At 50.5% G+C, this 24295-nt stretch overlaps 1 protein-coding gene across 5 annotated transcripts in view; it reads left to right on the top strand.

Annotated features, from left to right (window-relative positions):
• The first annotated feature begins 2226 nt into the window (after positions 1–2226).
• Positions 2227–24295, top strand: part of ATP6V1C2 (ATPase H+ transporting V1 subunit C2) — a 65727-nt gene continuing 43658 nt past the window's right edge. For 2 of the 5 annotated variants that reach the window (XR_008676728.2, XM_055377488.2), the window contains exons 1-3: positions 2820–2921; positions 4015–4169; positions 7686–7753. Coding sequence is in view for 4 of the 5 variants with exons in the window: in XM_055377488.2 (XP_055233463.1) it covers positions 4041–4169; positions 7686–7753 (197 nt within the window). In the remaining variant the exon portion in view is untranslated. Of the gene's footprint in view, positions 2367–2819; positions 2922–4014; positions 4170–7685; positions 7754–24295 lie in introns of those variants that run through there. The other 3 variants (XM_055377487.2, XM_055377490.2, XM_055377486.2) reach the window with 3 other exon arrangements.

Below are 24295 nucleotides of genomic sequence, written 5' to 3'. Positions count from 1 at the left end.
CTTAAGATGTGAAAGACCAGAAAGATTTTAGATTTTGAGTAGGAAGATTTTGAGGAAGACAAGGAACACTGTAGGTCCTTATTATTTTCTTAATCAGATGATGTCCAGAAGTTATTTGTGTGTTTTTGTTTTGTTTTGTTTTTTGTTTTTGGAGATGGAGTCTTGTTCTGTCACCCAGGCTGGAGTACAGTGGCGTGGTCTCAACTCACTGTAACCTCTGCCTCTCGGGTTCAAGTGATTCTCGCGCCTCAGCCTCCCTAGCAGCTGAGACCGCAGGTGCGTACCACCGTGTCCAGCTAGTTTTTGTTTTTTTTTTTTGAGATGGAGTCTCGCTCTATTGCCCAGGCTGGAGTGCAGTGGCGCAATCTTGGCTCACTGCAACCTCCGCCTCCCGGGTTCACGCCATTCTCCTGCCTCAGCCTCCCGAGTAGCTGGGACTATAGGCGCCCGCCACCAAGCCCAGCTAATTTTTTTGTATTTTTAGTAGAGTTGGGGTTTCACCGTGTTAGCCAGGATGGTCTTGATTGATCTCCTGACCTCGTGATCTGCCTGCCTCGGCCTCCCAAAGTGCTGGGATTACAGGCGTGAGCCACCGTGTCCAGCCAGTTTTTGTATTTTTAGTAAAGATGGGGTTTCACCATGTTGGCCAGGCTGGTCTCAAAGTCCTGACCTCAAGTGAGCCACCCGCCTGGGCCTCCCAAAGTACTGGGATTACAGGCATGAGCCACCGTGCCTGGCCTATCCAGGAGTTATTTGTGTCTGACTCTCTTAATTCACAGAACAAAGTTTTGTTTTGTTTTGTTTGTTGTTGTTGTTGTTTTGGTTTGGTTTAGTTTGGGTTGGGTTTTTTTTTTCTTTTTTGAGATGGAGTTTCACTCTTGTTGCCCAGGCTGGAGTGCAATGGTGTGATATCGGCTCACCGCAACCTCCGCCTCTGGGTTCAAGCGATTCTCCTGCCACAGCCTCCCAACTAGCTGGGATTAAGGCATGCGCCACCACACCCAGATAATTTTTTATTTTTAATAGAGACGGGGTTTCTCCATGTTGGTCAGGCTGGTCTCGAACTCCTGATCTCAGGTGACCTGCCCACCTGGCCTCTCAAAGTGCTGGGATTACAGGTGTAAGCCACCACGCCTGGCACAAAACAAAGTATTTACAGGTAACCAGGTGTATAGAAAGAGTGGTGCCACGAGCAAAGTCACAGATACTTCTAAATGTGTTGCTCAGTCTCTGAGAAGCCAGGTCCATGGCTTTGAACCTTGCAGATGGGAAAATGTGGACTAAAATAGAAAGCATGTGTTCTTCCTCACCCTGATTATCTAGTCCTGCAGGCTTGTTGGGAGCAGTAGAAAGGACATAAGACTCAGTCACAGGCCCGAGTTCCAACTGTAGCTCTGACATAACCAGCTGTGTGACACTGGGCAATTCACGTAACTTCTGTGGGCATCTCCACCCTTGTTTGCAGATGAGATCTGCCCCCAGCTCTAAGATGTTTTCCCTGGCTGGATAAAATGTCGTGCCTGGATAACGTCCAAGATTGGAGACCACCCCGCTTTAATGTCTAACTGGGCCACTCCTTCCCTGGAATAGCCACTTAATGTCCTCAAACATACCGGGGTTTCCCCATCCCTTGGTTTCAGGTATCCTCCCTCAGGAAGATGTTGCAAGGACTGACTAATGCACATTAGTGTCCCAATAACGATGCCTGCTGCAGGTGCTGGGACTTCCAAGTCTAACCTAGGCTGGCAGTACGACCCCACTGTGATCTTAAAGCCACCTTTCTGTCCTGTCTCTGGGGCTTCCCATCCCACCCTATGTGATTACAGCTTAAGTCTCAGATGATGTCAAATCCTTCTCCCAAAGACCCTGATGCATTCACAAGAATGGGTTGATATATAAGGCTAGTTTACACAGGAGGGGGAGTCCACGTTTAAGGAAGCAAGAACACCGTCTCCAATGCCCCCTCGAAGGACACTCTTGAGATTTTCATCTTTCCCAGAAACCACTGAAAACATCGCCCACATGGAAGGATGCTTTAAAGCTTTCTCCTTCGGTCCAGAGAAAATGAATTCTCCGAGTTTTCCTTTGGTTTTGTCTTGTTTTTAACCTTCACACGTTAATTTCCAGGGTTTCCCCCTCCTGGTTCCAGACAGCACTGATCATGAACTCATCTCTGATCGTAATACGGTGAGTTGTAACCGCCCCCCCACCCCCCATCCACAGGGCAATTCGGAAGGTGGAGAGGGTGAGGTGGGAGTTTCCTGGGCAACCGGGCGCACACCCGCGCCCACACGGACAGGAAAAGCTTCGCTGTCTACGCAGGTGCGTCCCGAGCACCTGCGCACCTGTTGCGCGGCTCCCCACAGGTGGGTCCTGTCTCTTGCACTGGCCTGGAGACACCTGGGAGTAGGTGATTCCCCTGAGATCCGCGCATGTCTCTGTGAGGCGAGAGTGGGTGACCAAGCGGGGCTGCGGCGGCCGCAGCGGGAGGGCGGGGTGGTCCCGAGCTCAGAGCCTTTTCCCGACTCCCACCCGGCTCAGCCGTCCACGCGTCCCGGACGCGGCAGCGCAGTCGTGCGGCAGGAGACCCCGTGGGACGCGCCGCAGAAGCCCCCAGGGCCCCGGCCCTCGCGCGTAGGGGACTGGAGACCCTGCGCGTCTCCTCCGCGCCTTCCTGCCCGGCGCCTGCACCTGCTCCCCGGCTCTCGGGCCCCCGGCTGGAGCGAGGCGGGAGGCGGACGGCCCGTATGCAAATATCCGGCGGGGCCGGGGCCGCCTCCAGAGCCCGGGATAAAAGGCGGGGCGGGGCGCGGGGCAGCGAAGCCGCTGCCTCCCGGGAGCCGGCAGTGCGCTCCGGCCCCGCACCCGCCGCCCGTCGCCCGCAGCCCCCTACCGCGCGGCCCGCGCCCCGCCGGCTCCCGGTAAGGACGCACCGCGGAGCGGGGACCCGAGGCAGGGGCGGGGTGGGGACACAGGCACGGGGTCCGGCTGCGCACCAGCCTGCGCTTTCCCATTGGGAACATGGGCAGCGTGCACCTCCGTGCGCTTCCCCGCGGCCGGGCTGGTAGCATCTCCGCAGGTGCTGCGGGGGGCCAGCTCGTCCCCAGGCCATGGGCAGTCAAGGCGGAAAGGAGCTGCGTTGGGTCTGCGCGGGGTTAGGAGAGAACAAAATGCCCTCGGATTGGAGCGGGACCGGGAGTCCGAAAGGAAGAGGTTCCACCAGGGGTCTCTGGCTCCTCAGAGCTTATCCTGCTTTCCCCCAGCTGTCCGGAGACGCCGCGGGGAGGCAAGCGGAAAGGGGGAACCTGGCCGAGGGGGAAAGGTGCGGGTGTGGACACCTGTGAAGGAGCAGCACGAATCGAATCGGCCGTAGAGGCCGCAGACGCGGCCGCGAAACCACCGGCCACGCCGGGCAAGGGACCCAGCTCTGCTGAGCGGGCACCTCGCCTAGTGGAAAAGAGACTTTAGTAGTTCCCCTCACCCCCTACTACTTTTTTTTTTTCTTATTAAAAAAAATCCTCTGAAGTCTATTTTTAAAGCTAATACCAATCACAAGGTTGGCCAGTTTGACCTGCGGTTTGACCTGGTAGCCTGTTGTGAAAATCCCTTCCTCATCCCACGCCTTCCTCCACCCCATCCTGCATCCCAGAAGATGCAGTGTGGAAGGAAGACAAATATTCCCCCAGAAGGTGTCCGCCTCCAGCTTACTGTCCTCTCGTTTTATGATGCCTGATAGGGGTTGTTCACTGAGGTGGTGAGAAAGAAAGGAACCTCTCCCTCCTCCTCTGCTCCTGAAAACCAGCCAGAACCACTGCAGGGACCAAGGAGCTTTGGAGTTTCGGGAACACCTGAGGGCTGCCCAGGTGGAGATAAGAGCTTTGCTTTTGCAAATGGATGTCCTTGGAGCTCATCCTAGAAAGGATGAATTGGAGGGTAGGGAGTGGTGAGGCGGGGATATCTGACACATCTCTCCTTCTGTTTCTGTTTGTGTATGTTTGTCCTGGTTCTGGGCAGTCACTGGGTAAGAGAAGACTGGAAGCATGTCGGAGTTTTGGTTAATTTCTGCCCCTGGCGATAAGGAAAATTTGCAAGCTCTGGAGAGGATGAATACTGTAACCTCCAAGTCCAACCTGTCTTATAATACCAAATTCGCTATTCCTGACTTCAAGGTAAAATTCTTGGGGAGGAGTGAAAAAGGGATGGATTGGTCAGGGGGAGACGGGAGAGGGAGACAGGTTGCTACTTCAGGAAGCCAAGGAGAAAGTATCAAGGCAAAGGCAGGGGCTCTGAGGACAAGCTGAGGTTTGAGGATGGACGGGGAGGTGATGGGCTAGGTGGGATATCATGCCATAGTCCAAAATAAATTGTGATACCTATGTAGGTGCAGCCACAGGAAGGAATGAACAGGGGGACAAGGTTGTGGGTAGCAGTGTCTAATGCTTCAAAAAGTGGGAAGCACGTTAAATGCACACTCAGGTTCTCTCGGGTGTTCCTCTGGCTCCTCCTGGTTTGTCTGCAACATCTCAGAAGACCCACCATAGATGTGCAGGCTTGGGGGGCTTCAGCCTTGATTGTACTCTTGACCTGGGGGCAGGGGAGGAAATCTAGGATCCCTTTGGTCCTGAGGGAGGGGAAGGGAGGGAATTTGGTGGCAGAAGGGAGTTTGGGTCATGCCCAGGCATCTAAGGGCTCTTGGAGTGGAGGGCAAAGTTCAAACGAAACCAACATTAAGGAAGAATGAGGCCAGGTGCGGTGGCTCACGCCTGTAATCCCAGCACTTTGGGAGGCCAAGGTGGGTGGATCATGAGGTCAGGAGATTGAGACCATCCTGGCTAACACAGTGAAACCCCGTCTCCACTAAAAAATACAAAAAAATAGCCAGGCGTGGTGGCGAGCGCCTGTAGTCCTAGCTACTCGGGAGGCTGAGGCAGGAGAATGGTGTGAATCCGGGAGGCGGAGCTTGCAGTGAGCCGAGATTGCGCCACTGCACTCCAGCCTGGGTGACACAGCGAGACTCCGTCTCAAAAAAAAAAAAAAAAAAAAAAAGAATGAGACGTGCAATTTTTTCCCCCCCGAGTAGCTGGGATTACAGGCGCGTGCCACCATGCCTGGCTAATTTTTGTATTATTAGTAGAGATGGGGTTTTGCCATGTTGGGCAGACTGGTCTCAAACTCCTGCCCTCAGGTGATCCACCTGCCTCGGCCTCCCAAAGTGCTGGGATTACAGAAGTGAGCCACCACGCCTGGCCACACAATTATTTTACTTCAAAAAGAGTGGATTTACCGTGGTGCTTTCTGAGGCTGTAGGTTTCCACGGGGAAGACACTACAGCTTTCTCCCAGACCACATGGCACAGGTGCTGGTGAGATGGCACTGACTGCCCAGCATCTGCTCTTGTAGAAAACTGCCATATACTCCCTTTTCAAACCTCACTTTGCCCCTGCGCCCAAACAGCTGCCCCATCAGCTACCAGGGTTGTAATGCTACCCCATTTGCTAACATTTGTTGAGCAAAGAGCTGACGGCTAGGTACTTGAAATGCATCACCGGGAAGCTGACTCTGGGGACAGGCTGGGAGAGGCTAAGTGTTGTCAGGCTGGTAAGTGGCAGCAGTGGGTTCTGAAACCACATCTTGCTGCCTTTTTAAGCCTGCCTCTGCTTGTCCAGCAATGGACACTGTACGGGTTAGTAAATTCTGCATCCACTCATTGATACTGTGTGTGAGGCACTGTGCTGGACTCTGGAAGGTAAAAAGATAGAAAAAGAAGACACAGCCCCTGCAGAAGTTGCTTAAAATTAAGTTACTTGAAAAGAAGTGACTTGTCTTGGTAGAGATATTCAGGCTTCATCATTTCCTAATTACTTTTTTTTTTTTTTGGTTGGAGTCTCACTCTGTCACCCAGGCTGGAATGCAGTGGTGCAATCTAGGCTCACTGCAACCTCCGCCTCCTGGGTTCAAGTGATTCTCCTGCCTCAGCCTCCCCAGTAGCTGGGATTACAGGCACATGCCACCATGCCTGGCTAGTTTTTGTATTTTTAGTAGAGACGGGGTGTCACCAGGTTGACCAGTTTGGTCTCAAACCTTCGGCCTCCCAGAGTGTTGAGATTACAGGTGTGAGCCACTGTGCCCAGCCTCCTAATTATTTTTCTTAATTTTTTTTTCTTGAAATTCTGCCAAATCTCAGAACCTAATTACTTTTTAACATCTAGTTGGTGGTACCACATGATAGCAACCCTTTTCTTTCTGATTCTGTGAAAAGACCTTTAAATACAATTTTGGACATTGTAGTAATTTCTACACTAAGAAATAGATCATGGCCAGGCACGGTGGCTCACTCCTGTAATCCCAGCCCTTTGGGAGGTCGAAGTGGGAAGATCACTTGAGGTCAGGAGTTCGAGACCAGCATGGACAACATGACCAAACCCCATCTCTACTAAAAATATAAAAAAATAAGCCAGGCGTGGGGCACATGCCTGTAATACCAGCTATTTGGGAGGCTGAGGCAGAAGAATCACTTGAACCTGGGAGGTGGAGGTTGCAGTGAGCCGAGATCTCAAAAAATAAAAAACAACAACAACAAAAAAACAGATCATAAGTTCTCTGAAAAGAAAAGGACCTAGGTGAACGATGAAGTGGGAGGAAAGGAAAAGCTGCCTTCTTCCCCAGCAAGAATTTTTTTTTTTTTTTTTTTTTTTTGAGATGCAGTCTTGCTCTGCTGACCAGGCTGGAGTGCAGTGGTGCGATCTTGGCTCACTGCAACCTCCACCTCTGAGGTTCAAATGATTTTCCTGCCTCAGACTCCCAAGTAGCTTGGATTACGGGTGCATGCCACCATGCCCGGCTAATTTTTGTATTTTTAGTAGAGACAGGGTTTTGCCATATTGGCCAGGCTGGTCTCAAACTCCTGAACTCAGGTGATCTGCCCACCTTGGCCTTAAGATCATGGTTAATAACAGCAAAGAACAGAGAAAAAAACGGTGGGGCCGGGTGCAGTGGCTTGAGCCTGTAATTCCAGCACTTTGGGAGGCCAAGGCAGGCAGATCACCTGAAGTCGGGAGTTCGAGACCAGCCTGACCAACATGGAGAAACCCTGTCTCTACTAAAAATAAAAAATTAGCCGTGCATGATGGTGCATGCCTGTAATCCCAGCTACCTAAGAAGGCTGAGGCAGGAGAATCACTTGAATCCAGGAGGCAGAGGTTGAGGTGAGCCGAGATCGTGCCATTTCACTCCAGCCTGGGCAACAAGAGCGAAACTCCATCTCAAAAACAACAACAAAAAACACAACTGATGGGACTGTCTTGGAGCAGAAAAGCTTTTAGGAATGAGAACTTCTTTAACTTGCTTTCTGGTGTATCTCTTCCTCAGCTATGGGGATTAACAACATGGCTGACTAGCAGGCTGCCATTCTGAGAGGAAAATGAGCTGAGGTCAGATGGTAACATCATAGTCACTCCTTCCTATGGCAGGCATATGACAGTTTATCCTGTTGGTCAAAAATAAGTAAATAAAGACACCCCCAAATCCACTGGTTTCCATTAAGAGTTCTTTCTACTTTCCACTTTGGCCATTGACCAAGGGTGACAAATTCAAGATGAAGTGACAGAGTCCCTGCCGTGTTGTTGAGATGGCATCATGCTTGGCCAGAAACCTGTGAGCCTCTGACGTTTTTATGATCTGTCTAGGTGGGGACCTTGGATTCCCTGGTTGGCCTCTCTGATGAGTTGGGGAAACTCGACACCTTTGCTGAAAGGTAAAATATTCCTTATTTACTACATACAAGTGAGAATTTGACATTGTTGTCAGAGGACACAGTGTTCTTGCTTTGGCTGAACCGGAGTATGGACTTGTCTAGACCTGGTTCCAAAAGTGAGCAGAGAAAACCGATCAGTCCCCCTGCGGGTGCTGGGTCTGCAGGAGCCCGCCTGATCCCTCCTGGTGTTTTGTCTGCTGGAGGCAGCACTTGTTAAGGGGTTGCCTTCAACCTGAAGATCATGCATAGGTGCCGAGACACTTGGAAAACTCATTGGTGTAGTTTCCCACCAAGCCTTTTTAAGTTTGTTTATTTTTTAGTAATAAATGCTCATAGTACAAAATTTCAAGTACAAAAAGAGGCCTGGGGCAGTGGCTCACACCTGTAACCCTAGCTACTCCACAGGTTAAGTCAGGAGACTCGCTTGAGCCCAGGAGTTCAACACCAGCCTGGACAATATAGAGAGCCTTCCTTCCTTCCTCCCTCCCTCCCTCCCTTTTTTGAGACAGAGTCTCACTCTGTTGCCCAGGCTGGAGTACAATGGTCTGATCGTGGCTCATTGCAACCTCCGCCTCCCAGGTTCAAGTGATTCTCCTGCCTCAGCATCCTGAGTAGCTGGGACTACAGACACCCTCCACCATGCCCAGCTAACTTTTGTATTTTTAGCAGAGACAGGGTTTCACCATGTGTTCCAGGCTAGTTTCGAACTCCTGACCTCAGGTGATCCACCTGCCTCGACCTCCCAAAGTGTTGGGATTACAGGCCATGAGCCACCATGCCCAGCCAAAAGACCTTGTTTCTAAGAAAAAAAAAAAAAATAGCTAGATGAGGTGATGTGTGCCTGTAGTCCTAGCTACTGGGGAGGCTGAGGTGAGAAAAATGCTTGAACCCAGGAGCTTGAGGCTGCAGTGAGCTATGGTTGTGCCACTGCACTCCAGCCTAGACAACAGAGTGAGACCCCATCTCAAACAAACAAACAAAAACCCAAAGTACAAAAAGGATATATATAGTGAAAGTGAAGGTTTCCGGCCAGGAGTGGTAGCTCACGCCTGTAATCCCAGCATTTTGGGAGGCCGAGGCAGGTGGATCACTTGAGGTCAGGAGTTTGAGACCAGCCTAGCCAACACGGTGAAACTCCGTCTCTACTAAAAATACAAAAATTAGCTGGGTGTGGTGGTGGGTGCCTATAATCCTAGCTACTAGGGAGGCTGAGGCAGGAGAATTGCTTGAGCGGGGGAGGGGGGATGGGGGTTGCAGTGAGCCGAGATCGCGCCACTTCACTCCAGCCTGGGTGACAGAGCGAGACTCCGTCTCAAAAAGAAAATTAAGTTTTCTTCTCACCTGTTTTTCTCTTTCCTGTCCCCCTAGTCCTCCATTGCCCCTCTTTTAAGGCAATTTTCCTATAACTTTCTAGGTAAGCCTTCCAGAGATAGCCAATACATTCACAAATAAATATGTCTTAAAATTAATATTATTCATTCATGTATTTGTTTCCTTGTTTGTGTTTTTTGCAGACAGGGTCTGGCTCTGTTGCCTAGGCTGGAGTGCAGTGGCACAATCATAGCTCAGTGCAGCCTTGAACTCCTGGGCTCAAGCGATCCTCCTACCTCAGCCTCCCAATTATCTGAGACTATAGTCACATGCCATCATGCCCAGCTAATTTTTGTATTTTTTTGGTAAAGACAGGGTCTCACTATGTTTCCCAGGCTGGCCTTGAACTCCTGGCCTCAAGTGATCCTCTTGCCTCGGCCTGCCAAAGTGTTGGGATTACAGATGTGACTCACCACATTCAGCCTTAAAATTAATTTTGTACAAATGATAGCATATATTCTGCATCTTGCATTTTAGTTAAATAACATATCTTAGAGATAGTTTCATATCAGTCCATAACTGCATGTTCGTTCTTTTAATGGCTGTGTTACTGTGAATAGATGTACCCTCATTTATTTGAATAGACTGGTGGATTGCTTGACTCCAGGAGTTCAAGACCAGTCTAGACAACATAGCAAAACGTCATCTCTATTAAAAATACAAAACATTAGCCGGGTATGGTGGTATGTGCCTGTAGTGCCAGCTATGCAGGAGGCTGAGGTGGAAGAATCACCTGAGCCTGGAAGTTTGAGGCTGCAGTGACCAAGATCGTGCCACGGCACTCCAGCCTGGGTGAAAGAGTGACACCCTGTCTCAAAAAAAAAAAAAAAAAAGTGTATGAGGATGTCGTGGAGTCTTAAAATTATATATCTTTGTTTAAATTATTACAAATCTGGGCCAGGTGTGGTGGCCCACACCTGTAATCTCAGGACTTTGGGAGGCCGAGGCAGGTGGATCACGAGGTGAAGAGCTCGAGACCATCCTGGCCAACATGAAAATACAAAAAAAAAAAAAAAAAAATAGTTGGGTGTGGTGGCCGGCGCCTGTAATCCCAGCTACTCGGGAGGCTGAGGCACAAGAATTGCTTGAACCCAGCAGGCGGAGGTTGTAGTGAGCCGAGATCGTGCCACTGCACTCCAGCCTGGGACAGAGCAGGACTTTGTCTCAAAAAAAAAAAAAAATTATTACAAATCTGGTATATAATCATTGGAAAACATTTTTTTTTTTTTTTTTTTTTTGAGATAGAGTTTCACTCTGTCACCCAGGCTGGAGTGCAGTAGCACGATCTGGGCTCACTACAGCCTCCGCCTCCCAAGTTCAAGCAATCTCCTGCCTCAACCTCCCGAGTAGCTGGGATTACAGGTACATGCCAACGTGCCCAGCTAATTTTTGTATTTTTAGTAGAGATGGTGTTTCACCATGTCGGCCAGGCTGGTCTCGAACTCCTGACCTCAAGTGATTCATTGGAAAGCATTTATAGATCATAGAATAGCATGAAAAAAATATAAATCACCCATAATTAAGCCATCCAAATATAACTATTATTATATTGTGTTTACAGTGCGTACATCTAATTTTCTCAACATATAAATATAATTTCTGGATAACGTAGTAATAGTAAGATCAGGCTGGGTGCAGTGGTTCACACTTGTAATCCCAGCACTTTGGGAGGCCAAGGCAGGAGGGACAGTTGAGCCCAAGAGTTTGAGAAGAGCCTGGGCAACATAGTGAGACCCCCTCTCTACAAAAAGTGAAAAATACTAGCTGGCTGTGGTGGTGCACCTGTAGTCCCAGCTACTTGGGAGGCTGAGGTGGAAGGATTGCTTGAGCCCAGGAGGTCGAGGCTGAGCTGAGCTGTGATCGTGCCACTGCCCTCCAGCCTGGATGACAGATCGAGACCCTGGCTGTGGGGTAGATGAGGGCAGCATTCCCCAAGGGCTGGGTGGTGGCCTGCTGGGCTGCAGTGCTGGGACTCAGTGCTCTGACTGCTTCCTTAAAGGGTTTCAGGGATTCCTTTTCTTTTTCTTCTCCTAACCCTTAACATTTGTGAAACTTTCAGGTTTTTAGGGCCCATGGACTTGCTCTTTTCTTCTTAGTGGAATAGTGATATAGCTGCTACTGCCTTGTTTGATGAACTATATGGAATTAGGAGTTCTAGTGAACATACTTGGAGTGTTTCTTTTTTTTTAAGATAGAATCTTGCTCTGTTGCCCCAGCTGGAGTACAGTGGCACGATCTTAGCTCACTGCAAACTCTGATTCCCGGGCTCAAGTGATTCTCCTGCCTCAGTCTTCCAAGTAGCTGAGATTACAGGCGTGTGCCACCAGGCCAGGCTAATTTTTGTATTGTTAGTAGAGATGGGGTTTCACCATGTTGGGCAGGTTGGTCTCGAACTCCTAACCTCAAGTGATCTTCCAGCCTCAGCCTCCCAAAGTGTTGGGATTACAGGCGTGAGCCACTGTGCCTGGCCACTTTGAGGATTTCTAATCTGCAGATTAGTGCTATGGGCTAAGAATTGGGTTCTCTGTGTTCTGTTGCTATTTACCTTCTGATTGCCTAAGAATAGTAGGATGCCTTTGTTAGTGACATTTTGCTTTGTATGGGATGTTGGACTAACACACAGGCGCTCCTAGTCACCAAGTAGTTTGCTCTTCACAGTGGTTTTTTTTTTTTTTTGAAGTGAGATAATACACAGGTGTAAACCTTTTTTTTTTTTTGAGACGGAGTTTCACTCATGTTGCCCAGGCTGGAGTGCAATGGCACGATCTCAGCTCACCGCAACCTCCGCCTCCTGGGTTAAAGCGATTCTCCTGCCTCAGCCTCCCGAGTAGCTGGGATTACAGGCATGCGCCACCATGCCTGGCTAATTCTGTGTTTTTTAGTACAGACGGGATTTCTCCACATTGGTCAGGCTGGTCTCAAACTTCCGACCTCAGGTGATCCACCCACCTTGGCCTCCCAAAGTGCTGGGATTACAGGCATGAGCCACTGCGCCCTGCCAACATTTTTTTTTCATGAGACAGGGTCTTGCTCTGTCGCCAGCCTGGAGTGCAGTAGCACCATCAGGGCTCATTGCAACCTCCACCTCTCGGGCTCAAGTGATCCTCCCGCCTCAGCCTCTCAAGTAGCTGGGACCACAGGTGCACAACACCATGCCCAGCTAATTTTAAATTTTTTTGTAGAGACAAGGTCTTACTATACCTCCCAGGCTGGTCTCGAACTCCTGGGCTCTAGCAATCCTCCCGCCTTGGCCTCCCAAAGTGCTGGAATTACAAGCATGAGTCACCACACCTAGCCACCATTCATAGTCTTTGAGAAAGAAAACTAATCTTTGGCTCTCTCATTCATAAAATCTGTCTGCTCTCAGACGAATGAAGGGACGTAAAATCATGCTAAATCAAGTATTATCAAATCTCAGGGCCTGTCCTGTAAAAGTTAATATCCAAGAAAAAGTGACTTGATCTGGAAATGTTGACTCCCTTCTTAGGCTTCTCTGCACCACAGGGAGGTATGACTGGCCTTGTACAACTTATGGCCTAGCTGAGAAGACACATATTAATAAAATAATCACATCACATAATCAAATAATGCTAAACCTAAGAAAGGCCTGTAACAGATGCCATCGAGAACAGCCCACTGCCCTAGGCTAGTGAATGCCTTAGGTTTTCCTGGGCAGCAGTGACAAACCGCAGAAGGAGACTGGTCTCGTGCAGGAAGGTTGGCTTAAGAAATGTGAACTGGGCCAAGCGCAGTAGCTCATGCCTGTAATCCCAGCACTTTGGGAGGCTGAGATGGGTGGATTGCTTGAGCCCAGGAGTTCAAGACCATCCTGGGTGACATGGTGAAACCCCATCTCTACAAAAAATACAAAATTTAGCCAGGTGTGGTGGTGCATGCCTGTAGTCCCAGCACTTGGGAAGTTGAGGAGGGAGAATTGCTTGAGCCCAGGAGGTCGAGGCTGCAGTGAGCAGAGATCACACCACTGCACTCGAGCCTGGGCAACAGAGTGAGACCCTGTCTCAGGAAGAAAAGAATAAAAGAAAAAAAAAAGTGTGACTAGTTCCCTTCCTGCTGCAGAAATTGTAGCAATTCTAGAGCTGTCTTTGCTACCAATTTTCTGCCCTAGTGCAAGTCTTTTAACCTCTTATTCACTAAAACCCCTTTAGCTCTGAAATTCTGTGATCCTGGATTGTTATTGTTTCCATTTTAGTTTCTTTCTTGCTCTTCTTGCTTTCTTTCGCTTTCCCTTCTTCCCTCCCTCCCTCCCTCTCCCTCTCTCTCTCTCACTCTTTCTCTCTTTCTTTCTTTTTGACAGAGTCTTGCTCTACTGCCCAGGCTGGAGCGCAGTGGCGTGATCTTGGCTCACTGCAACCTCCGCCTCCCGGGTTCAAGTGATTCTCCTGCCTCAGCCTTCCAAATAGCTGGATTACAGGCACCCACCACCAAGCCCAGCTAATTTTTGTATTTTTGTATTTTTTTAGTAGAGACGGGGTTTCCCCATGTTGGCCAGGCTGGTCTCGAACTCCTGACCTCAGGTGATCCGCCAGCCTTGGCCTCCCAAAGTGTTGGGATTACGGGCGTGAGCCACCATGCCCAGCCCCACTTTAGTTTCTTTTTTGTCTGTTTGCTCTGTTTCCCCAGTAAGTATATTAGTGTTTTGTTCTGTACATACTTGTTGCACAAGTTGCTTTTAGTGGTAGTATAGCATATGTTTAAGAAAAAGAAATGAAGCCCAGACGCGGTGGCTCACACCTGTAATCCCAGCACTTTGGGAGGCCGAGGTGGGTGGATCATGAGGTCAAGAGATCGAGACCATCCTGGTCAACATGGTGAAACCCCATCTCTACTAAAAATACAAAAATTAGCCGGGCCTGGTGGCAGGCGCCTGTAGTCCCAGCTACTTGGGAGGCTGAGGCAGGAGAATTGCTTGAAACCAGGAGGTGGATGGAGGTTACAGTGAGCCGAGATTGTGCCACTGCATTCCAGCCTGATGACAGAGCAAGACTGTCTCAAAAAAAAAAAAAAAAAAGAAAAGAAAAGAAAAGAAAAGAAAAAGAAATGAAAATGTGTGAACAGGCAAGACTGTGGCTATAATTGTGAAACAGATAGAACCTGTGCAAATTTAAGTGTTTTCTAAACAATAAGGACTAGGTGTGGCAAGAATGAAAAATCACTGTGCATTGTTTTCGTTTTCCTTGTGGGTATATATTCTTAAGAGCCTTCCTATCAGGGGGAAGGAAAATGGTGTGGTCTGAGCACGTCAAAATTCTAATCTTGGCTTTTTTCTAGTCCGAGGGTCAGGGTGTCCTGTGTTGGGAGTTGGTAGAGGTTGGGGTAAAAGAGTGGGTTATATGTACTAATAAATCTGGAGAATGGCATCGGTTCTTTGAAAAGTCCTCGAGTGTTATTAGGTAAATAAATGCTAGCTGGGTCTGTAACCTCGGTAGCATAAACCTGTCAGCACTGCTTCTGCCCAGGAGAACAGAGAAGGCACAAGCGTTTTCAGGGTGTATTGTTTCAATATCCTTTTATTATTTATTTACTTAGGGCACTAGAGTGTTTTTCCATGTAGTTGGAAGGCAGCTTTTGCTTACGAGAGCTTTCTCTCTCTTTTTTTAATTTATTCCTTCATACTGCCTTTGTTAATTTATTCTGTATTTGCCCTATCATTCATGAACATTTGAAAAACCAAATGCTATTATCTTTAAAAAAAAAAAAAAAAACCTCTCTCCCTGTTTTAAAAAAAAACGTTTGAGTCCTTCACAGTATCTTAGCCTGTTTTGCGGTGTTGATTGACAGAGTGCATTTCCCAGGCGCTGGGGCGGTCAGGGGGACCTCAGCAGGACCTCCTGGGTGCTGTGGTGCTTGGTGACCGTTGCTTGCCCCTAAGTGCTTCCCCTGTCGTTGCTTGCCCCTGAGTGCTTACCCTGTCTATGGAATAGCTGCTGGCTTTTTCTTTACCCACATGGTTCCATGGAGCTGACTGAGGGTTGGCTGATCAAAGATTTCATAGCTGAGTGTGGATGTCTGCTTAGTGATATGTGTGAGTCAGTTCTTGTAAGGGCATTCTAAAGAGAAGTAAACTGGAATTGTAAAAAGCATATAGGCTTTTCTTCTCTGTTGGTGGAAGAATGTCAGATTGAGATGACCTATGTGGCATTTCATGGGATTCAGTGAATAGACCGCGGTTGCATGTCTCTGTATGCCGCATGCATGGTGGGTTGCTCTAAGCTGCTGGCAGCCCTACTGTGTGTGTCTGCTGGGCTCCCACTTTCCATGGCGGCTGTTCCAAGCCTCTTCACCCCTCCTCCTCCCATCTGCCCCTGCTGAGCCCTCTTCCTCCTTCCCAGCTCCCGGAGACTCTCTTCCCCATCTCTTCCCATACCCTCTACCATCACGCCCACAGATTTACCCTCTCTAATACACCCGGTGCTCCCCTCTTTCATGGCACTTGCCACAGTGGATTTTGACGTCTTCTTGTGGGATTATTTGGTCATATTTTTCTTCCCTGTCTTTTGCTTATGATTAGATCCCTAGCTCCTGTAACATGGCGGCCCTTGGTGACTGATTGAATGGATGAATAGAGGGAAGCATCCTGGGTTATAAGAGCTGGGCAGCCCGTTAGAGATCTTATCTAACCTGCAAGAGTTCCAAATGAGGAAACAGGCCCAGAGAGAAGATCCTAGAAAGACAAAGGTGGACAGGGGTGGCAGAGGAGGGAATACACTCCAGGTCCATCAACTTGCCATTAATGGTCTGCCTGTCTGGGTCCATCTGCCCTGGGGGACTCTGTGCCCTGGGCTTTCCACAATGCTTCCAGCTCGGAGTCATCGGTAGAACTGACCAGAAAATGGCCTTTTTCTCTTCCATTCCACCCTCCTCCCCGATTGTACTATCAATCATTGTTACTTATGAAAACACTTAATAGTATTTATAAATCTAGACATTTAAAATGGCTTACTGAGCCTGGGTAAAATAGCAAGACCTCCCCTCTCCCTCTCCCTCTCCCTCTCCCTCTCCCTCTCCCTCTCCCTCTCCCTCTCCCTCTCCCTCTCCCTCTCCCTCTCCCTCTCCCTCTCCCCCTCCCCCTCCCTCTCCCCACATGCCGACGGGCCGAAGCTGGACGGTACTGCTGCCATCTCAGCTCACTGCAACCTCCCTGCCCGATTCTCCTGCCTCAGCCTGCCGAGTGCCTGCGATTGCAGGCACGCGCCGCCACGCCTGACTGGTTTTCGTATTTTTTTGGTGGAGACGGGGTTTCGCTGTGTCGGCCGGGCTGGTCTCCAGCTCCTAACCGCGAGTGATCTGCCAGCCTCGGCCTCCCGAGGTGCCAGGATTGCAGACGGAGTCTCGTTAACTCAGTGCTCAATGGCGCCCAGGCTGGAGTGCAGTGGCGTGATCTCGGCTCGCTACAACCACCTCCCAGCTGCCTGCCTTGGCCTCCCAAAGTGCCGAGATTGCAGCCTCTGCCCGGCCGCCACCCCGTCTGGGAAGTGAGGAGCGTCTCCGCCTGGCCGCCCATCGTCTGGGATGTGAGGAGCCCCTCTGCCTGGCTGCCCAGTCTGGAAAGTGAGGAGCGTCTCTGCCTGGCCACCCATCGTCTGAGATGTGGGGAGCACCTCTGCCCTGCCGCCCCGTCCGGGATGTGAGGAGCATCTCTGCCCGGCCGCCCCGTCTGAGAAGTGAGGAGACCCTCTGCCCGGCAGCCACCCCGTCTGAGAAGTGAGGAGCCCCTCTGCCCAGCAGCCACCCCGTCTGGGAAGTGAGGAGCGTCTCCGCCCAGCAGCCACCTCGTCCGGGAGGGAGGTGGGGGGGTCAGCCCCCCGCCCGGCCAGCCGCCCCGTCTGGGAGGGAGGTGGGGGGATCAGCCCCCCGCCCAGCCGGCCGCCCTGTCCGGGAGGTGAGGGGCGCCTCTGCCCGGCCGCCCCTACTGGGAAGTGAGGAGCCCCTCTGCCCGGCCAACCGCTCCGTCCAGGAGGGAGGTGGGGGGGTCAGCCCCCCGCCCGGCCAGCCGCCCCGTCCGGGAGGGAGGTGGGGGGGTTAGCCCCCCGCCTGGCCAGCCGCCCCGTCCGGGAGGGGAGGGGCGCCTCTGCCCGGCCAGCCGCCCTGTCCGGGAGGGAGGTGGGAGGGTCAGCCCCCCGCCCGGCCAGCCGCCCCGTCCGGGAGGTGAGGGGCGCCTCTGCCCGGCCGCCCCTACTGGGAAGTGAGGAGCCCCTCTGCCCGGCCAACCGCTCCGTCCAGGAGGGAGGTGGGGGGGTCAGCCCCCCGCCCGGCCAGCCGCCCAGTCCGGGAGGGAGGTGGGGGGGTCAGCCCCCCGCCCAGCCAGCCGCCCAGTCCGGGAGGGAGGTGGGGGGGTCAGCCCCCCGCCCGGCCAGCCGCCCCGTCTGGGAGGGAGGTGGGGGGGTCAGCCCCCTGCCTGGCCAGCCGCCCCGCCCGGGAGGTGAGGGGCGCCTCTGCCCGGCCGCCCCTACTGGGAAGTGAGGAGCCCCTCTGCCCGGCCAGCCGCTCCCTCCGGGAAGGAGGTGGGGGGGTCAGCCCCCCGCCCGGCCAGCCGCCCCGTCCGGGAGGGAGGTGGGGGGGTCAGCTCCCCAGCCCGGCCAGCCGCCCCGTCCGGGAGGGAGGTGGGAGGTTAGCCCCCCGCCCGGCCAGCCGCCCCATCCGGGAGGTGAGGGGCGCCTCTGCCCAGCCGCCCCTGCTGGGAAGTGAGGAGCCCCTCTGCCCGGCCAGCTGCCCCGTCCGGGAGGGAGGTGGGGGGGTCAGCCCCCCGCCCGGCCAGCCGCCCCGTCCGGGAGGTGAGGGGCGCCTCTGCCCGGCCGCCCCTGCTGGGAAGTGAGGAGCCCCTCTGCCCGGCCAGCCGCCCCGTCCGGGAGGGAGGTGGGGGGGTCAGCCCACCGCCCAGCCAGCCGCCCCATCCGGGAGGGATGTGGGGGCGTCAGCCCCCCGCCCGGCCAGCCGCCCCGTCGGGGAAGTGAGGGGTGCCTCTGCCCTGCCGCCCCTACTGGGAAGTGAGGAGCCCCTCTGCCCGGCCAGCCGCCCAGTCCGGGAGGGAGGTGGGGGGTCAGCCCCCCGCCCGGCCAGCCGCCCCGTCCGGGAGGTGAGGGGCGCCTCTGCCCGGCCGCCCCTACTGGGAAGTGAGGAGCCCCTCTGCCCGGCCACCACCCCATCTGGGAGGTGTACCCAACAGCTCATTGAGAACGGGCCATGAAGACAATGGCGGTTTTGTGGAATAGAAAGGGGGGAAAGGTGGGGAAAAGATTGAGAAATCAGATGGTTGCTGTGTCTGTGTAGAAAGAGGTAGACATGGGAGACTTTTCATTTTGTTCTGTACTAAGAAAAATTCTTCTGCCTTGGGATCCTGTTGATCTGTGACCTTACCCCCAACCCTGTGCTCTCTGAAACATGTGCTGTATCCACTCAGGGTTGAATGGATTAAGGGCGGTGCAAGATGTGCTTTGTTAAACAGATGCTTGAAGGCAGCATGCTCGTTAAGAGTCGTCACCACTCCCTAATCTCAAGTACCCAGGGACACAAACACTGCGGAAGGCCGCAGGGTCCTCTGCCTAGGAAAACCAGAGAACTTTGTTCACTTGTTTATCTGCTGACCTTCCCTCCACTATTGTCCTATGACCCTGCCAAATCCCCCTCTGCGAGAAACACCCAAGAACGATCATTAAAAAAAAAAAAAAACAAAACAAAACAAAAAAAAAGACCTCCTCTCTACAAATAATACAAAAAATTAGCCAGGCGTGGTGGGGTGTGACTGTATGCCCCACTACTCAGGAGGCTGTGGTGGGAGGATACCCTGAGCCCGAGTGGTTGAGGCTGCAGTGAGCCGTGATCGAGCCATTGCACTCCAGCCTTGGCATAGTGTGAGACCCTGTTTGAAAAAAAGAAAAAAATATATATTTTGACTTAAATAAAATATCTTGTTAAAGTTAATTTAACCTGTTTTTACTTTTTTAAATGTGGTGACTAGACCTTTTTTTTTGAGATGGAGTCTTGGTCTGTCACCCAGGCTGGAGTGCAGTGGCATGATCTTGGCTGACTGCTACCTCCCCCTCCTGGGTTCAAACAAATCTCCTGCTTCAGCCTCCCAAGTAGCTGGGATTACAGGTGTGCGCCACCAGGCCCAGCTAATTTTTGTGTTTTTAGTGGAGATGAGGTTTCACCATGTTGACCAGGCTGGTCTTGAACTCCTGACCTCATGTGATCTGCCCACCTCGGCCTCCCCAAGTGCTGGGATTACAGGTGTGAACCGCCACGCCCAGCCTTAGACATTTTTTAATTACCCACGTGGCTTGAATTATATTTCTATTGCACAGCTTTGGGCTGGAGCTCTAGAGAATGATTATCAAATTTGGACATGTGAACAAATCTCCTGGTCTTTTTTTTTTTCTTCCCTTTTTTTGAGAAAGGATCTTGCTCTGTCGCCCATGCTGGTGTTAGTCATGATCACAGCTCACTGCAGCCTTGAACTCCTGGGCTCAAGCCATCCTCCTGCCTCAGCCTCCCGAGTAGCTGAGACTACAGGAGTGTGCCACTATGCCTGGCTAATTTTTTTTTTTTTTCATTTTTCTTTTGTAGAGATGGGGGTCTCTCTATGTTGCCCAGGCTGGTCTCAAACTCCTGGGCTCAAATGATACCCCTGACCATGGCCTCCCAAAGTACTAGGATTATAGGCATGAGCCACTGTGCCAGGCCCTCCTGGAGACCTTGACAAAATGCAGATTCTGACTCAGTGGATCTGGGCTGGAGCCAGGATTCTGCATTTCTTGCAAGCTCCCCAGTGATGCTGGTGTTGCTGGCCTGAAGACCACATTTGGCATACTAAGGCTGAACACGTTAACTCACGGCTCTCAAACTTGAGTGTGCATCAGAATCATCCTGAAGGTTTGTTAAAAATACATCACTGGGCTCCACCCCGAGAATCTGTGATTCAGGAGGTCTGAGTTGGGGCCTGAGAACCTGCATTTCTACGAGTTCCCAGGTGATACTGATGCTGCGGGCCCTGCCACTGTGCTTTGAGGATAGCTGCTTTGAATGGTAATGGGGTGATCTGTTTCTAGAAGGTTTAAAGTATGTCATTATGACATGTTTGGACCTGGTACGTTTTTAGTAGTTCTTTAATAATATTCACAAAATTTTTCAGTACTGTTGCTCTGTTAGTTTTCTCTTTGGAGGAGGAGTAAATTGGCAAATTGCATTTTGCTAGAAAATCATTAGTTTCGTGAACTCTTTCAAGTTATTTGAATAGAGTCTACCTATATATTGTATCTATGCATCCCCCATTTTTTAGTATTTGCATTTTCTTTGATTAGGCTACCCAGTGGTTTACCTAGTTTGCTTTTAAGAGAAACAACTTTTTAATACATTGATCAATTTTATAATTTTTCTGATTTCTAATAGTTTAACTTCTGCATTTATCTTATTTTCCTTCCTCTTCATTTGGGTTTATTTTCTTGCTCTTTTCTGTAAAACATGCTTAGTTACATGCTTAGTTCATTTTTTTTTTGTTTAGTTCTGTAATGCTAACAGCAATGAAGTTTTCTCTAAGTGTTATATAATTTAAATTTTGATATGTGGTATTTTCATTATTTTTTTCCTAGATATTGTGCTTTTTTTTTTTTTCTGACAAGCTCGAACTCCTGGGCTCAAGCCATCCTCCTGCCTCAGCCTCCTGAGTAGCTGGGATTACAGGTGAACACCACCATGCACAACTAATAGTTTATATTTTTTATAGGGACGAGGGTTTCACTATGTTGCCTAGACTAGTCTTGAACTACTAGGCTCAAGGAGTCCTCCCACCTTGGCCTCCCAAAGTGCTGGGTTTATAGGCATGAACCGCCGTCCTCAGTCAATTCTGCAATTTTTAAATTCTTTTATTTTTGTTTTTGTTTTTCATTTCTAATTCTGTTGCCTTGTTAGAAAATGAATTGAGTTGGCTAGGTGTGGTGGCTCATGCCTGTAATTCCAGCACTTTGGGTGGCCAAGGTGGGCGGATCACTTGAGGCCAGGAGTTCGAGACCAGCCTGGCCAACATGGCAAAACCCCATCTCTACTAAAAATACCAAAAAAAAAAAAAAAATTAGTCAGGTGTGGTGGTGGGTGCTTATAATCCCAGCTACTAGGGAGGCTGAGGCTGGAGCATGGCTTGAACCCGGGAGGTGCAGTGAGCGGAGATCATGCCACTGTACTCCAGCCTGGGCGAGTGAGACTCTGTCTCAAAAAAAAAAAAAAAAAGGAAAAAGAAAGAAAATGAATTAGGTGCTATTCTGACCTTTGGGAATTTGAAATTTTCTTTGTGACCTAATCTATTGCCTATTTTTCTAAGTGTTTCATGGGTGTCTGAAATGGGTGTGTTCTCTTGTTTTCATTGCGTAGCATTGATAAACGTCTATTGGAGCAACACTATCAATGAGTGTCATATTTGCTATTTCATGTTTTTATACTTTAGGCGCTTTGCTGCCCTTACGGGATACAGAAAGGTCTGTGACAGTTTGTTTGTTTGTTTTTGGAGACACAGTCTCACTCTGTCGCCCAGGCTGGAGTGAAGTGGCGCAATCTCTCTCGGCTCACTGCAACCTTTGCCTTCCGGGTTCAAGCGATTCTCCTGCCTCAGCCTCCTGAGTAGCTGGGACTACAGACACCTACCACCAGGCCCAGCTATTTTTTGTATTTTTAGTACAGATGGGGTTTTGCCACATTGGCCAGGTTGGTCTCGAACTCCTGACCTCAAGTGATCCTGCCTTGGCCTCCCAAAATGCCGAGATTACAGGTGTGAGCCCCCGCGCCTGGCCATCTATGACAGTTATAACTCCTCGAAGGCTGCCCCTTTGTTCCTCTCTAGCGCTTCTGTGTGCAGTATATTGTCTTGAATTCCGTGCTGCCTGATGGTTTGTCACATCTCTATTTTGGTAACTGCCATGGATGGATAAATGAGAATATTGTTGTTCGAAGAGTTAAGACATTTGTGTTAGATCATGTAGCTGCCTAGTGTCAGGCCTTCACCTGGTCATCCTGACTGCCTGGTCTGTCCTTGCTCTGTGGTAGGCCCCTCACAGGTGGCAGTAGCTCTCCTTTGCCTCCCCTGCCTTGATTTTCAGTTTAGGCCCAGCTGGGATGGTCTCCAGTATCTGCCAGGCTTCCCCCAGCTCCCAGCAGCTCTTATCAAACCAGAAGTCCAGCCAGCAGGGGAGGAAGGAATGTTGGCTGGCCACTTTAGGTACAACATGCGGGAGTAAGGGTCAGCTCGAGGCAATGTTGTGAAATCCCGAAATCATTCTTTGGAGGTTAAATTTAATGTAAGGCATTTCCATCTTGGACCCTGCCCCGGTCCTTCAGGGACCCACGGCTCCATTGTTCCCCAGGTCTCAGCAAGGCCTTTTTCACTTAACACCGTGTTGGTGCTCATCACAGCCCCAGTAAATGGCAGCCATTTGGACGTTCCTTATTTTCACGAGCTTCAGGGGCAACCTCCCGTGGTCCTTTTTGGATGTTCTTTTTGCATTAGCTTCGTGTCCAAAGTTGGTATCATTCTCAACAGCTTCCATTTGTGCAGCCTTCTGCCTAGGGTTTGTTCCCATCTCAGTCAAAGGCTCCAGTGACTTAAGCACCTGGTGCTCAAGCAGACAGTCTGGGCACCAGCTCCCTGTCCAGCCCTCCATAGGAGACGCCAGTAAGGACGGAGTCCTGTGGGCTCCACCTCCAAAATCTGTCCCGTATCCACCCACTTCTCAGCATGTCCATCGAAGCCACCTTCTTTGCGTTCCTGTGTTTTTGCAACAGACTCAGTTGTCTCCCGGTTTCCCTTTCATTCATTCGCCCCACAGCAGCCAGAGTGATCTTTTTAAAAGCACCCTATCACAGATCACCTGGGGTCGGAAGTTGGAGACCAGCCTGACCAACATGGAGAAACCCCATCTCTACTAAAAATAGAAAAAATTAGCTGGGCATTGTGGCGCATGCCTGTAATCCCAGCTACTCGGGAGGCTGAGGCAGGAGAATCGCTTGAACCCGGGAGACGGAGGTTGCAGTGAGCTGAGATCTCACCATGGCACTCCAGCCTGGGTAATAAGAGCAAAACTCCGTCTCAAAAATAAATAAATAAATAAATAAAAGCACCGTATCACATGGCTCTCCTGCATGAAACCCTCCATGGCTTTTCTGGGCCCTCAATGTAAAATTCTTACTTGCGACCCTCGCTTCCAGACCCCTAGCTTCCTGACTAGCTAGACTTCCTGACCCCTAGCTAGACTTCCTGACTAGCTGGTCAGGCCCCAGGGTCCTCCTCTCCAGCCACCCTGGCTCCATCCTGCCTTGGTCCTATGCCTGGAAGACCCCCCCACCCACCACCCCAGCCTAGCAGGGCAGGCTTCTTATCGACCCGATCCCAGAAGACTGCTCACCCAGAAGACTTCTCCAGACTACCAGCCAGCCCGGTCCCTCTAGGTGACCCCGTTTTAATTATCTGCATTCCACAGCCCACTATTAAAGCCCACTGTATAAGTTATCTTTGCCTTTTTGGGGGTATTAATTTTGTAATTAATATCCTTGCATAACTCATTGTGTAAATTTTTGATGATTTTAAAGTTGCATGGAGATGTTTAAATAAAACTTTACCAATGGTCGGGCACAGTGGCTCATGCCTGTAATCCCAGCAGTTTAGGAGGCCGAGGCGGGCAGATCACTTGAGGTTAGGAGTTCAAGACCAGCCTGGCCAACATGGTGAAACCTCGTCTCTACTAAAAATACAAAAAAATTCGCTGGGCTTGGTGGTGGGCACCTGTAATCCAAGCTACTTGGGAGGCTGAGGCAGGAGAATCATTTAAACCCAGGAGGCAGAGGTTGCAGTGAGCTGAGATCACGCCTCTGCACTCCAGCCTGAGTGACAGAGTGAGACTCCACCTCAAAAAAAAAAAAAAAAAAAAAAAAAAAAAAAAAAAAAAAAAGTTGCATGCCCAGAAGTGGAATTACTGGTATAATGGATATAGACATATTGAAAGCTGTTTGTACATACTACTAACTTGTTTTCCAATGAAGTTAGAAGAAGTGCCCTTTTATCACACCCCATCTATTAATAAGTGCTTTTAAGAAGCTTGGTTCGTGTACCTGGCAGGATGATGTGTGATTGTTTTAATGTGCATTTCTTGGATTTCCAGCGAGAGTAAACAT

Source organism: Gorilla gorilla, chromosome 12, assembly GCF_029281585.2.
Source record: "Gorilla gorilla gorilla isolate KB3781 chromosome 12, NHGRI_mGorGor1-v2.1_pri, whole genome shotgun sequence".
Lineage (NCBI taxonomy): Eukaryota > Metazoa > Chordata > Mammalia > Primates > Hominidae > Gorilla > Gorilla gorilla.
This window is presented reverse-complemented; position numbering and strand designations above follow the sequence as displayed.